General features: G+C 31.8%; 1 protein-coding gene across 1 annotated transcript; it reads left to right on the top strand.

The window, feature by feature from the left end:
- Nucleotides 1-428: 428 nt before the first annotated feature.
- Nucleotides 429-8,697, top strand: LOC133307298 (probable DNA primase large subunit). The gene is made up of 20 exons (XM_061507786.1): nt 429-576; nt 874-935; nt 1,076-1,179; nt 1,559-1,640; nt 1,722-1,781; nt 1,916-1,973; nt 2,400-2,419; nt 3,560-3,643; nt 3,743-3,807; nt 3,957-4,005; nt 4,080-4,127; nt 4,224-4,313; nt 4,472-4,531; nt 5,201-5,260; nt 5,560-5,634; nt 5,813-5,898; nt 7,242-7,335; nt 7,423-7,530; nt 8,328-8,392; nt 8,629-8,697. The coding sequence occupies exons 1-19, from the start codon at nt 429-431 to the stop codon at nt 8,343-8,345; spliced, it is 1,371 nt and encodes a 456-aa protein (XP_061363770.1). The 3' UTR covers nt 8,346-8,392; nt 8,629-8,697.
- Nucleotides 8,698-15,258: the final 6,561 nt, after the last annotated feature.

The raw sequence follows: 15,258 nt of genomic DNA on the forward strand, positions 1-15,258 counted from the left end.
TTTGTATTAAATTAATATAACTTTTATCTTTTATGATTTAAGTTGTTGTTTAAATATTATTTTATATTTATGAATATTATTATTTTATAATTAAATTAAAAATATAAAATCTTATGAGAATCAAGTTTTGATAAATATTACAATAATATATATATGTATATACTTTTGTATTGTCGATTTTACTATTCATGTAATTTTACATTTACGATTTTTTTCACCCTTTCGATAGTAAGTAAATTCTCTATTTTAACAACTTTGCAGCTGACACCTTTAAATAATAAATAAGAGAGAGACCAAGATTATTTCCCGCCATTTTCCCCCACACACTCGGTTATGTGGCGGCAAAAAAGAAACAGTGAAGCAACGAAAACGGTGACAGTGTTATAGATCGAGATTGCATTGTACTTGCTTCGGTGCCACAAGAGAAGATGGAAATTGTTCGATCTCAGAATCGCAGGAACTTCTCCTCTTCCAACGTTGCGGTTGCGGTTCCCACAATTCCCCTCTATCGCTCTGCTCCGCCACTTGAAGTCAGGCTCGAGGATTTCGAGTCCTTTGCCATCGACCGCCTCCGAGGTCTGTTTTCTTCATCTTCCTTCCGATTATCTTATTTTCTGTGATTTTATTGTGTTTTGCTGCTTCCAATTCAAAAAATCAGCTCATCGTGCAATTACATGCTTCCAATACTCGTTGCCTAGGGTTTGGATAATCCACTCTGCTTTTAATTGTGTCCAGTACGATTTGTTTTTTTTTTTCTTTTTAAAATATTGAATCAGTATTAAAATAGTGTATATTTGTATGTGTTTTTTTTAAGTGTTATGAATATTTCTAGAGTTGTGGTTGATAGTAGACGAATATAAATGCTTGTTGCAGTTCTCAAGGGGATTTCTGATAATTTGTCACGGGGAAAGAAAGCAGATGAGATGGAAAATTTGGTAAATTCCTGCATTCGACAATATTAATTGATTATTAATTTATTAGATTTTGTCTTCTGATCAACACCAAAAAGAAAAAATAAACTAAAAAAAAGAATTATGTCTTATAGACTATCTGCATGTGAACCTCATTTATACAGGTAAAAGACCTGTGGAAAGTGCATATGGGACATCAACATGCAGCTGAGGTTCTAAACAAGGATATTATATCTCATTTTGTTCTACGTCTGGTGTATTGCAGAACGTAAGAGCTCTCTCTTATGTATTCTTTTTTACTGTTTTTCCATGTCATTTGTAAAAGTCATCTACTATTATGTGATCCTAAGCATAATCCTATGCAGTTGTTTGACAAATAACACTTGATCAATATGAATGGGAGATTGCCAGAAATTGAAATTTGGTAATGATGAGAGACTAGGACTATTATAGCACTGTTGTATGTGGAGGAAGAAAATCACTCCTCATCAACATATTTTAAACACGCATATTCCTGAATGATAATTTACCTGGACCAAAGCAGGGAAGAAACTCAAATTGATTAGTATAAAACCTTATAAGAAATCCTAATTAGGTTTCTAAATTATTCCATATTTGATTACTAAATTGTTCACCTGTATATCCAGGGAGGACTTGAGGAAATGGTTTCTTTCTATGGAATCTGCACTCTTTCGCTACCGATTTCGTCTTCAAACTGGTGAAGCTCAGGTAGAATCTTCCAATGCTACATGTTTTTTGCATTTTAAGTTAGATATTAATTTATCATATCCTTTACTTATGAGTGCACAGAGGGCAATCATGGACGAATTTGACCATCCTTTCAGGGCTGTTAGTAATATGGAATTTGAGGTAATCACATGCCATTTGTTTTTATTGCTTTGCTCTTTTATTGTAAATGTTTATATGAAGTGGATTTATGCAAAAATTATTTAGTTTTTGAGACGGATACCTCTAATCTAATGAAATGAACTTTTGATTTTCAGAGCATAAAAGAGAAACTGGGACAAGTGGCACGTTCCATGGGTCAGCCTTCACCCACTGGTAGGAGCACATGGATTTCTTTTTGCAATGGCGATATACCATATTTGTGTGCATTTCATTATTCTTTTCAGCAGAAATGATTTCCATGCACCATGCAAGAGGTTGAGTGATTATGAATATAATTAATTTTTGCTACGTAAGACAAAGGTCAATCTTTTCTTTTATTTTTTTCTTGTTATTCTTTTAATATATAAATCCACATCCACTACTAAGCTAGCAGATGCATGGATTAGTTTTTGAAAATTATATCTTGGGAAATATTCAAAATTGGTATATTTGTGCTGTTATTCTACATGTAAAAGAAAATCTATGATTTTCAAAAGTTTTGGTTCATTTTCCTTTTTGAAGTTTATGAGTTGTTTTCTCTTGTTGACTGTAAATCTAATGTGCCTATGTTTTTCCTTGCTTCTTTTACTTTTTTTGCAGCCGATGCTATCTTCTACAAGGTATGTGTATTATCTTTTTTCTTTTTCCTCTTACTTCTTGTCTTACAAAAGATTGTATCTGTGCGCCGTGTAAATATGACTGCAGTTCTACTTGAAATATTAACACCTTGAATTTTTTAAATATTTCTTGTCCTTCTCTGTAAAATATAGGTTCTCTTGTTCAATAAAAATATTTGATTCTACTGACAGCTCCCAGCTAAGGAGAAAAATCCTTATTCAATCAGGTTATAATATGCATATTGCTGCCACCCTGTTTTCAATGATAGAACTAAGCATATAAAAGTGGATTGCCACTTTGAGATATGATTAAAAGGAAACAAATGGTCTTTGTATGTAAAGTTTGGTGATCAATTAGGTGATATCTTCACAAAGGCCCTTTGGTTGGAATCACTTTGTTGAATTAGGTAGCAAGCCAAACATAACAGATTTCTGCCCACCAGCTTGAGGGGAGAGTGTAAGGAAGCAGTAATTAGTTATCCTTGGGTCTCTTTGTAATTTTCAAAAACTTGTTTATATATGAGAGGAGTATCTGAAGGATTGTCTTCTTTCAACACATTTTTCATCAAGAAAAATTTGAATTTGATTGTATCTGTCATATCAATATGTTAGAACCAGCAAATAAGAACAGAGAAAACGTATGGAGGATAGAAGAAAAAAAAAGAAAAATTCTGTTATTGATAACTGAAACACAAACAGAGAAAAGGAAAGAATTCTTCTTCCTAGAATTTCCCCTTCACAAAGAGTCGCTAATTTCACAACTAAGCATTTGCTCAGTTCTCACATCTAAATTCCCTAATGCCTATCTCCTATCTTGCTCTTGCTATTTAAGCCTAAACCCTGTCCCTAACTCTCCATCTCCTTGGTAGATTCTAACTATAACTACCTAACAGAGATCCAACCTTCTAACTCCGACCCCATTCTCATTTATTCTTCCGAGTCCTGTTATAATAGATATAAGATTGCATAATCTTGTGGGAGGAACCTTTCTTTCAATATGGATGGAAAGACATTTCTAGAAAGTAGGAGTTCTTATCGTTCTTATTTGCTAGGCTGACTCATGTGTCATCTTTATTTAACATGCTCCCTCTCTCAGTTTTTGGGTTGCTACATTTGTATATCTTGCCTTTCATTCCCATATAGGTACCCTGGGAGGAAGTTCCAGAGCTTGTAGCCAGAAGGAGAGTGTTTTTAAAACAAGGATATGCGTATGTTGCAATGAATCAGGTTGACTAGTGTAATTACTTTATATTCATTCTTGCTTAAAATCATGGAATATTGGTTATAGTAAATCTTGCTTATGTTTCAATTCTGCTTACTTCACAGGTTGATTCACTTGTAGCCTCACTCTTCCGCAGCCAGCTGTCCAAGGCACTCATCCTTACAAACAGGTTTCATTGTTCATTTGGATCTCAATAAATGTTCTCATATGTAATTTCTATGTTCTTGGGGAGGGTTGTATCATACTCACTTAGAAATTTCTTTCTTTAAGTGTGATTTTGGGATTTGAGATTCTTAGAGTAGCATTTAATTGTTGCAGGAAATGGACATCTTCAATTAGAGAAGAAGAGAAACATAGGTTGACTCCTGTAAGTGTGGTGTTCTCTTTTTATATCAATATATCCTTTCTTATTTTATTGAAGTTGACTAGGTTTCCATGTAGATTGTTGAAGCCCTGTGCTCAAGTTATCTGGGTCCTGATTATTCTCAGGTAATTCATCTTGTATATCCGTTAATTTATCAATATTATTAGGTCTTTATTTAATGTTGGATTGACAGTGGTCATTTTGATTGAGAAACTCTGCAGCCTAGAGAATATGCTGAGCTATCATTAAAAGACATTGATCAAGTTGCCAAGAGCTCATTTCCTTTGTGCATGCGCCATCTATTTGATAAGGTTAGAGATTGGTCATAAATTATGCTCCACATTTTTGTGTTTTCTCTGTTGATTCAACTATAATTTCTTTCTTTTTTCTTTACTTATCTTTTTCTTAGAGTTCTTATATTGTTCTATGTTTTGTCTCACCTGTCCTGATTTATACCACTTTCATGCAGCTGAGAGAGGATCATCATTTAAAGCATGGAGGGAGGATGCAACTAGGCCTCTTTCTGAAGGTTGCATTTGACAGCCATCTGAGCATAATAAAAATAATTGTAGATTGTTTTAAATGTGAGGCGTTAAATGAGGCTTGACATTTGACGTGCTGTTTATTTACACACGAGTGGACAGTTGTCATGCAACTCATCTGATTACAGTTTCACAGAGTTTTCCATTTCCTTATCTCTTTTCCTTTTTCCTTGCTCTAGGGCGGGGAAGGGAAGATGATTGGCTGGAATTATACTGACGGTTTAAGTCATATTTTTTAGTTTCATGTCAATTAACTGGAGATATAAGTGGAACGAAGTCCAGCACTGTGTGTTAAAAAAACAAAATAGTTGCTTTTTATAAATATGAATCATGATACCTCGAGTCTGAGAATATTATGACAAGATATTCCACACTTTGACTTATTCAATTTGGATATATTGGCGCAGTTCTTAACATTAAAGAAGGGTTTATGGTGATATGATTATGTTGGGTTCTAAATGCTGGTAGGAAATTCAAAGTAAAACATTTTGATACCCTTCATTCTAATTTTTTTTGTGTGGGAATATGCTTGATTAGTGGAGAAAATCAATCAGATGTTTTCTTAATCCATTTACTTCTCAATTACTGTTTTTCCCCCCTTCGTCTACGGTGCTCTGTCTTATTATCTTTTGTTTTTCTCTCCATAATGTAAACAGGGTGTCGGCTTGAACCTAGATGATGCACTTGCGTTTTGGAGAGTTGAGTTCTCTAAAAAGGTAAGTATGATGCTTGTGCATTATCTCTTATGGAAACTAAAATCTTACAAATTCCTTCATATTTTAAGGCTAAATATGTGAAAAAATGTCTATTTTCACTTACAGGAATAGCCAATTAGAATAAGAATCAAAAGTTTTGGGTTTGATTATTTGTGTATTATTTCAGAATGCCTTTAAATCACTCTCAATTTGTCTTGTCTATCTATACCATTTATTCCATATCTCTCCAGATATCTATATGCTGCTTTCTTTTTATCAAATTACATTAATGATTGATCAAATGTAAGATCTGATTGTAGGTTGGTTTGGAGAAGTTTGAGAAAGAATATGCATATAACATACGCCATAATTATGGAAAGGAAGGGAAGAGAACTGTAAGTTTTGAACTTCACTGATTTTTGGGATGTTTTCAAATATGTTCTTCTTGCTGATGACTTGTGCAATTGCCATTTTGCACTTTGAAACTAAGTTTGAAAACACGCAGAGTTCTTTTGTTTTTATATGCTAGAACATGATGAATTTCAACAAAAAATATTTTGATGGATGTTACAGGATTATACTCCCTATTCTTGTCAAAAGATTATTTCATCAACTCCAGGTGCTGGAGATCAGCATGGGTGCCCTTATCGACATTTCAGGTCACTCTTTGCATTTATCTGAGCTATCAGATGGATAGTTTAGCTTTTAGAACTGTTTTCGTCCATTCTGTGAACTGTTTTTTTTATATGATTTAATAAAATTATAACTCTGGTTTTTGTGTCACGAGTCTTGCTTCGCAAAGACTATCATCGGGTAATGAATTATTTGTTTATTATAAACTATAGCATGTAAACTTGCTATGTCTTTTTTGCCTTATAATTATCTGAAATTCAGAATGTAAAAGTTGTTTTGCAATATATTGCAGTGTGTTGTTCTTACTAAGTACTTAAGATGTTGTAAATACATTCTTAAGTACTTATGAACAAACCTAATGATGGAAAGGTTTTGTCATTTACAGTAATAATTTCATTCTTGCAAACTACCCTTTCCTCCATCCAGATCATGATAGGACTAAGATCTTCCAGTCCATCCTCTAGGTCTTATCTTTTTGTATTTGGCTGATCTCTCATCTTTGAGTAGGATTCGGTCTATTAGAATTTTGTAGTTCTTTTTGTGTGCTGTTTGGGCGTTTAGCCCTCCTTGTTACCAAAAAATAACCAAAGAGCAAATTTAAATTCTGTCTCCCCTCCCCCTCCCTCTTTCTCACTACATATTTTTATAGTCTGCAAATCAATGCTTGATGATAAATTAATTTCATTTCGGTGGGTTTCAGAAATAATGCATGTTTCATGTTATACTATTTGTACTTTGTAAGTATTATGAATCATCTAATTGTGAATCTAATGGAGGAACTTAGGCATAGCAAAAAGTTTGGCTCTATTCTTGGCCATGCCCTTTGTTCTTGATTTGCCCAATGAGATAGGTGATGGGGGGTAGATCGCCAAAATCAGAATCATGGGGAACAAATTTAAATTCCGTCTCCCCTCCCCCTCCCTTTTCTCACTACATATTTTTATAATCTACAAATCAATGCTTGATGGTAAATTAATTTCATTTCAGTGGGTTTCAGAAATAATGCATGTTTCATGTTATACTATTTGTACTTTGTAAGTATTACGAATCATCTAATTGTGAATCTAATGGTGGAACTTAGGCATAGCAAAAAGTTTGGCTCTATTCTTGGCCATGCCCTTTGTTCTTGATTTGCATAATGAGATAGGTGATGGGGGGTAGATCGCCAAAATCAGAATCATAAGGAGTAAGCTGCACATCAAATAAAGTTGAAGGGGTTATGATTTACTCTAATTTTTAATTATCATTGGGAATGTTTATTCTGCTGTCCAGTTTCATTCTTTACGACATTATTATTATTATTATTATTATTATTATTATTTGCGTAGACATGACTTGATATTTAATTGATGTCATTTCAATTTAATAGTGAAGAGAATCTAAGAGCTGCTCTCAGCAGAATGGGAGTGAACAGTCGAGCAATGGAGGATGTGATAGACAAAGTGAGAAATAGACATTATCAAGTAGGTCTCTTTATAACCCGCTGAACTTCAATTATCAGTTTTAACCTTTGGATTTGATGTCTGATGATATGGGTACTGTATGTGCAGTTGGCATGCACCTTGACATTTGAAGCTCTTCACGGCATGCCATGTGATGCAGGGATTAACCATCCAAATCAATACTTCAGTGACAGTCAAAAGATATTGCAGTCGAAGGTAGATTCAAACTAGTACTTGTGAATTACTGCTCTAATCACCATTTAGAAACTAGCTAGGTTAGGGATATAATGCATTGTCTTTTGCTAAATGTCTTTTTCACAATATCGGCCACAAGTATAAATGCTCTGTGCCTTCTTCTGGCCTGTATTGTGATTACTAGTTTGCTTAGTATGCCTACTAGTGTTTATGAAAAAAATACATCAATAAATTGTGATGACAGTGAAAGGAAACTTAAAATCAATAAAAGTAAAAGCTTCGTACTAATTTGATTATTTTTTAAGGGTATATTGTTGATATATCAGAAGTCGCAAAATCCCACCTAATCTTTTCTGTTGTTAGATGAAGGAAAGATTATATACACACACAGATGTAGATGTAGCAATGTATACATAGACATCTAGAGAGACGTGTACTCTGTTTGAAGGATGACATTTTTCCTTGGCTCTAGCCTTCTAATACACTAAACCTGAAACAGGATCATTTGAATGTTAAATTATAACAATTTCCACGCAGGATTAGAAAGGAGGTGGTCGATGTCGGTGTATGCATGCCATTGTTATCGCCTAGAGTTCTACAATATTCATTTGCTAGCCAAAGTTTGTAACGGTTATACATTATGTATAAAATCCCCACAGTACATAGGTGGACCTTCATCATAATACAGTAGATAATATTACTAAATCGGAGGAAAAAAATATCTACAACATTTGGCTTTGCTGACCTGAATGCCTTGTAATCTGCTCTTTGCCTAATGTGCTATTTACTCTTCATTATTGTTATTATTTTTAATACAGAAGGATTCTTCGTCCTAAAGAACTTTGGTTATTGCAAAAGACCGATGTGGTGTGCCCATTCTCAGGTTGATTTCTGTCCCTTTTGTCTTCTTTTCCCATATTCTTTTCCGTGCCTTTATTTTTTGTTTCTTTCTGGTTGTATTGGAAGCTGAGAAACCTATGCATATATTTTTGCAAACCGAAATAATGCATGTTTGCTATCGTTAAATTATAGGTTGATAAAACAATGAATATTCGAGTTCTTTTTTTTAATCGAGTACTGAGGTGTGTACTAGTTACACCGTTACTATTGTTATTTCAGATTCCTAAGATCCACGATTGGGATGAAGCTGTATTTGCCTTCTCAACTGGTGTGAAGCTGAAAAATTGGGGTTGGGACACTTTTCAAGAAAAGATAGGTGTGTTTTAACTTATAATTCTGCTTGAAATGGATGTAGACTAGTTCTGTTTATATAGGGAGGGACTCATATGGTGCCACAATTATTTGACTTCTAGATGCGAGGGGTTATAATGCTTAAAATTAGATTTATTTGTTTTATTATTTACCTAGAAGCTGGCCGTGAAATAGTTTACTCTTTCCACGAGACTCCGGTTTTCTATGCAACGGCAAAATATAAAGGAACTACTTTTTTTTTTTTATTTCCCCGAACAAGAAGATCATTTTCATATATATTTTTTTTAACATTCTTTCCTCTTTATTTTCTTTCTCCCAATCTAAACATTAAATTGATGCAATTATGTCCTTTTCTTATTTAATTCATTTGGAAACTTGAATGACAGAGTAATTGGAAAATTGTGGATCGTATCATGGATTGCTAGGTTTTATATATATTTGATAAATCAAAGGGCCATGTAAGTGTATTCCATGTTATACAATATGATGAGTCGATAATATAAAAGGAAGAATTATGTTATTTTAATGGTTGGAAATTAAAGTATCCTTTGGCTATGCATAAATTGCCGCGCAAATTTACCATCAGAAAAGTAACACGCACCAACTCTGCAATTAATTTGCATGTATGAGAACAAATCTTTAGTGCAACTGATTCATTGTATCTACCATTTATTTTGAGGTATGTAGATAAAAAATATCATTATTTTATTAATTGTAATTTAATTTTATCTTTTTAAAATTATATGATATTTTTTGTTCACATGTCAAAATGAATGCCAGTTGTATTGAATCTTTGATGTATCAATTGAATTTTCGGTGCATCAATTGCTAAAGATTTATTCCATGTGTGGATTGGGGGTATGCTGTGGATGTTGTCATTATTAAGTACCTCATGACCTTGGAGATAGAGAGAAAACTCAATCGAAGAAGATTCTTGAAAATCTTCTATGGAGTTCCCAATAACAATGCCAAGCATGGGTTACCACCCACCTCATCGTCAAATAACTCGTTTAGAATTTGGATTAATCATTTTAAATAATTTTTTTAATTATTTATCATTTAAGTACCAAACTATAAAAAGAAATATAGCATATGATAAGGCTACTCTAAAGTAAATTTTTTTATAAAGTAAACAAGTGAGAATTTATTCACTCTCCATTAAAGCTCATGCATATTGTAATCTTAATTTATTAATATTATTAGATAAAGGTGTTGTTTCTTATAACATGAAAATTCAATAATAAATGATAACAACGCATATCAAAGACATTTGTGTTATCTGTTGCTTGTGACAACTGAAGCTTTGACAAAAACCGAAAAGAAAGACATTATAAAAAAATCTTTATATTTTTTATTTTTTCTCTTAAAAAGTCATGCAATTTTATTTTTGGTTTCATATTTTCAGTACTCTAAAGTCTAAATAATTTCTGGTCCTAACTATTTTGAATCGAGTGCGATCCATGAATCCACCGAAGAAAACAAAACTTTTTTAACATTTTTTTTTATGGGAATATCATTTCTGCTTTAAAAGCAGATAAATGTATTATCATTTCTCTCTATACGGCATATATTTTTTTTTTTTTTTTTTATAACATATATTTATTTATTTTTAATGCAGAAATGATATTCCCTTTTTTTATTCTCAAAACTTTACTTAAACGAAAACGAACTTTGTTATTTAGACTAACAAGTACTTGTAAATTAATTTTAATTTTGTAAGATATCATTAAAAAAAATCAGTTGAATAAAAAAATAATTTTAAATCATACATTAGATATTTAATTATCAAATAAAATTATAATTCTATTATTAGTTTAAAATAAGTTATGTAAGACAGGGATAAGAAACTAGTGATAAAGGAATTTGGTATAAGTATTGTGAAAATATTTTTGAGAATTTGATTTTTTTCGAATTAGGATTTGTGAATATTTTTTAAGGCAAAATATCATCTAAAAATACCACGAGGAAGATGGTATTTTTGGATTTTCAAGAGGCGGAAATATTTTTTGTCTCCGCGGTAATGACGCTATCTTGCACCAAACAATATTTTCTTCCTGCACCAATAGCTCGGTGATGGCGCCACTAGTGTCAACAAAGCAGTTTTTAAAATCATCCTACATGTTTAATAATATTTGACAATCAACCAAATATAGAGTCAGGAAATCTTAATCAACATTATGGTAATATTTAATCTACCAAACAACTTTTTGCTCATATTTTCAAAAATTTACTTTCTCGTCATATTCCTGTTATTTATAATTTCTAGGCATAAAAAAATATCTCCTATATCAAACCCTTGTAAAGGTAAAATCGTGTTACACAACTTTGTCGTTTTTAAAACGGGAAGTTGCACAGCTAATTAAAGCTAACATTATTGAAAGAGTAGCTGTAAAAAACATCAAGCCCAGGAATAGTAGAAAAGTAAAAATATAATACAGCTTGTAGTACAGATTTATTATTCTCTATTAGTACAAAAATAAATTATATATTATTGACTCTACCATAAGATCATTACTTCCTCGATTTTTATTTTGTTTATCTGCTGCTTTTTCATTCCTTGGTGCTATGATCTCCTGCTTCTTCTTCTTTTTACTTAACAAATATTTTATCTAAATCCATTTGATATTAAGATAATACATTTATTTAAAATATTAAATATTGTTATCAGGCTATTGTCTAATAGTCACCCACTTAATAAGTGGGTATTATGTCCTCGGTTCGAATTCAAATTGCAAGAGCGTATAAAGTAAATTAAATATTTAATTGTATAAAATTAATAAATTTAATCTCAAAATTATTAAACAATATATCTATATCATTTTGAAATTATAATATTATGAAATTAGTATATTAATTTTTTTATTTAAAACACTAATAATTTTTTTCCTTTATCAAAAACTCTTTTGCAATAAGCATTCTTCGCTATGAAAAATGACAGAGAGAAAGATGTGCATTATAAATCTGGGTCCAAATAGTGTTCCAGCTGTATCTTTATAGACCCATTGTGCCGTTGAGGTGGTAGATTTAGGACCATAATGGGTTTTTGGATGCACATCGCATTATTGTGGCACTTTTCCTCGTTGCACACTAATTTCTCTATATGTGGGGGTTTGAACCCTTTGTTTGCTCCCAATTACGGGGAAGCTGAGAGTGACATTCATATAATGGATATGACAAACTCATACGGCTTGCATGTGTCATGTAATAAGCCTCCATATTCTCCATCATTCCATCACTTTAAAGCACATAAATAAATGTTGCCACCTGATCATATCATCACCTTCCACTTTACAACCCAATTCATATCACGTCCTTGCCTTCATATTAGTCTTAGCTATCTAGTGAAAATCAGAGACACCAATTAAGCTGAGTTATGAAAGGATTTTTATGTGAAGATGTATATGTTATGGATAAAATTTTCTGTCAATATTTGTCATTAAGGTTTTCTTTAATTTCTTTAAACAATGGGTCGGAGTTTAAAAGGTAAAATCATAAAAATTTGAAAGTAAATCATCTCATGTTAAAAATTCACATAATCTGTGTCTATCTCTCTCTTCACATATATTAAATAGGTGGGATCTAATTATAATTTGTTAACATTAATGAAGAAAAAAGATAGACATAAAAATTTCACATGATCCTTTCATGTAAAATTTTATCAAAGATGTTATAAAAAAAAAAAAATATATTTATCAAAGAGGATCCATTCCCTAAGAATTTTGACAGGATTAGGGATTATGATTAGATGAAATGGTTTAGAAGCTAATGAATGATGGAATGAAAGTATATTGTTTTTCAAGTTAAAAGAAATTAATTACCCAAAACAAAGAACAATTTTCTTTATTAAAACCTACAATTAAGATATTTTATTTATCATGTGATTAACTTATGATATCTATAAAAAAAACTTTTCTGTTCTTTTAATATAATACCATTTATTAATCACATTTTCAACCAGTTTCGTGAAGACTAAAACCAATTTATGGTTGGATGCAGTAGAACTAGAAACTAGAAAAGGAGACAAATTGTATCTGACGTAACATGTGGTAGGCTAACAAAACTTTAATTCTTTCGAACACTGATATATGTTTGTCATGTTGCCGATATAGACGGGTCAATGACATTCCTTATAGTTCATTTAATTTTTTTTCTGGTGTTATATATTTCTCTGATTCCATACCTGAGATTGAACAAATTTGTTTAACACTTTAACCTCAAAAAATTCCTAAAATGATTATCTCAGTATATGTAAATATTTTCCAGCTATGATGATATGAAAGTCTCATGTCTCAACTCACACACTTGTGCTTAAAGATAATAATCTGATATGAGCCTCACCTACTTTTGTGGCTGGTCAACATCTAGCAAAGTAATTAGTTTTGCAATTATTAAAAGGTTAGAATTCATACCCAAGATTAATAATTGAAGAACAACCTGAATTGTGTACCTCTCTCTCTCTCTCTCTCTCTCTCTCTCACATGTTTGATTATGAAACATGAATGTACAAAATCTTTGCATTGGGCATAGTTTGATGCAGGATTTATATCCAAATCAGATCTTATAACTGTGGCAGGCCTCAAGACAAAATTGGTAAAATTTAATCTTTTTTGATGGGGTCCTTTATTATCTGCATAATAATAGAGCTGCGTAGTCAAGTGGGGCACATTTGCTGTCGCTTTTCAACTCTGCTTTTCCCATGTGTGGTGGTTCATACTTTTAAATAGCCATAACTTTTTATTTTATTTTATTTTATTTTTCGTCTTATAAAATGGTGATGGGCGCAAAACTGAGCTGCTACTCCTTGTGTATAATCCATTGGTTTTTATGCACACATACGTGCTTTTCCTTTAAGCAACTTATACTTAAAAGTTTAACTTGAGACTTTAACTTTAAAATGCATGTTTAATTATAAATTTGTGAATTGTTTCGGCCCAAATTATACCAAAACTTTTGCATGACATATATAAGATGATGTGAATTGTGATCGATCATCTTAAATAATTTAATGAGAATTGGATTCTGATTTAAAGAATTAACAATGAAATAGGGGCTATCTTTTTAGGGTTCATCTAATCTCATGTTACATGAGAGAAGATATCTTATGTTATAGAGACATATATGGTGGGGTCCGCTATTTACAAAAAAAGAAAAAAAAGAAAAAAGAGTGTCACGATTTTCGATGGATCTAGAGGAGATAAACTACTCTTATGTTGCATAAGAGTAGTTTTTCCCTTTTTTTTAACCACAGCTTTCTTTTTATTTCAATAGATGAGACTAATTTTTGTATACTAAACCGTCTTATGCTAAATTAATTTGAGTCTCTTTTATACTTAATAAAATTAACCATAATTTGGGAGTATTGAGCTTAGTTAGTCCATGTTAGAAATTATTTTTAACTTAGCAAAGTTTAGAATTTTTCAAAATGTATCTGTATTTTTAGGATAACTTGAGTTTCAAATGTCTTATTAATCTGATTTTGGTAAAAATGTCTACAAATTTTAAGAACAGTTTAGGACCCCGAATCCATCATCTTTAAAATTTTAAATCGTTTAGAAGACGTAGGCATAAAACTTTCTTGATGTTAGAAGACTAAGACCGAGCCCATTGTTTCACTTATATATATCTGGAGTTATACTAATGCAATGGACTTGAAGTAAGTGGTTCGTAAAAATTAACATCTAGGCCTCCAATTCATACGAAGACACATACTAAAGTTACATGAAAGAAAAGTTAAGAGGTGTTAGAAATTCAATCATGACGGGAGAAGACTTTGAATTAAATGCAACCAATTATTCCACAATTTCTCATAAAATGGAGAATACATGGGTGAAGATAATCTATTTAGTAAAGTGTCATGGTATATAACATATAGAGGAGGTTATACTTATAATTTCTTACAATTATTTTTGTTATTGTTGTATCAAAATTAAATTAATAGCTATAAAATAATATCAAGTGAGAGCTGTTGATTTAATTTTTAATCCAATCATAATAAATTAGTTATAGAAGATTGAAAGAAAAAAAATTAAAAATAAAACCTCCTTATAAATTATTAACTATGTTACTATTATTTATTCGTCATTGGATTAAAAATTGAGAAAAGGGTTTGATTTTTTAATTAGAAAAATTGGAAGAGTTGATTACTATTTTAAAAAATTATTGCAGAACCAAAACGACTCATTAAGTGTAAAGAACCAATTCAACCCAAAAATTTAAGTTGTTGGGTGAGGCTACGTCAATAATTTTATATATCTCTAACACGTCTGAATGATGTATCATGCCCAGCTTACCTGTGCAAACTTTCTCTGGAATTTTTCCTTCTAATGGCCGTGATAGTGAGAGGTTGATCAAATCAACAGAAGTTCTGACGGCTTTACCCCAGAATTATTTCGGCAACCCGACATGGGATAACATGCTTCGGACCCTTTCATCAATAATCTGATTCATCCTATCAGCAACTCCATTTACCTACGGAGTATTGGGAGGTGTCTTCTCAAGTCGTATCTTGGCCGCTCTGCAATAAGCATTAAACGGGCT

The sequence above is a fragment of the Gastrolobium bilobum genome, unplaced genomic scaffold (assembly GCF_033153095.1).
Source record: "Gastrolobium bilobum isolate Gb01-03AN ecotype WA unplaced genomic scaffold, APGP_CSIRO_Gbil_v1 utg121, whole genome shotgun sequence".
Classification (NCBI taxonomy): domain Eukaryota; kingdom Viridiplantae; phylum Streptophyta; class Magnoliopsida; order Fabales; family Fabaceae; genus Gastrolobium; species Gastrolobium bilobum.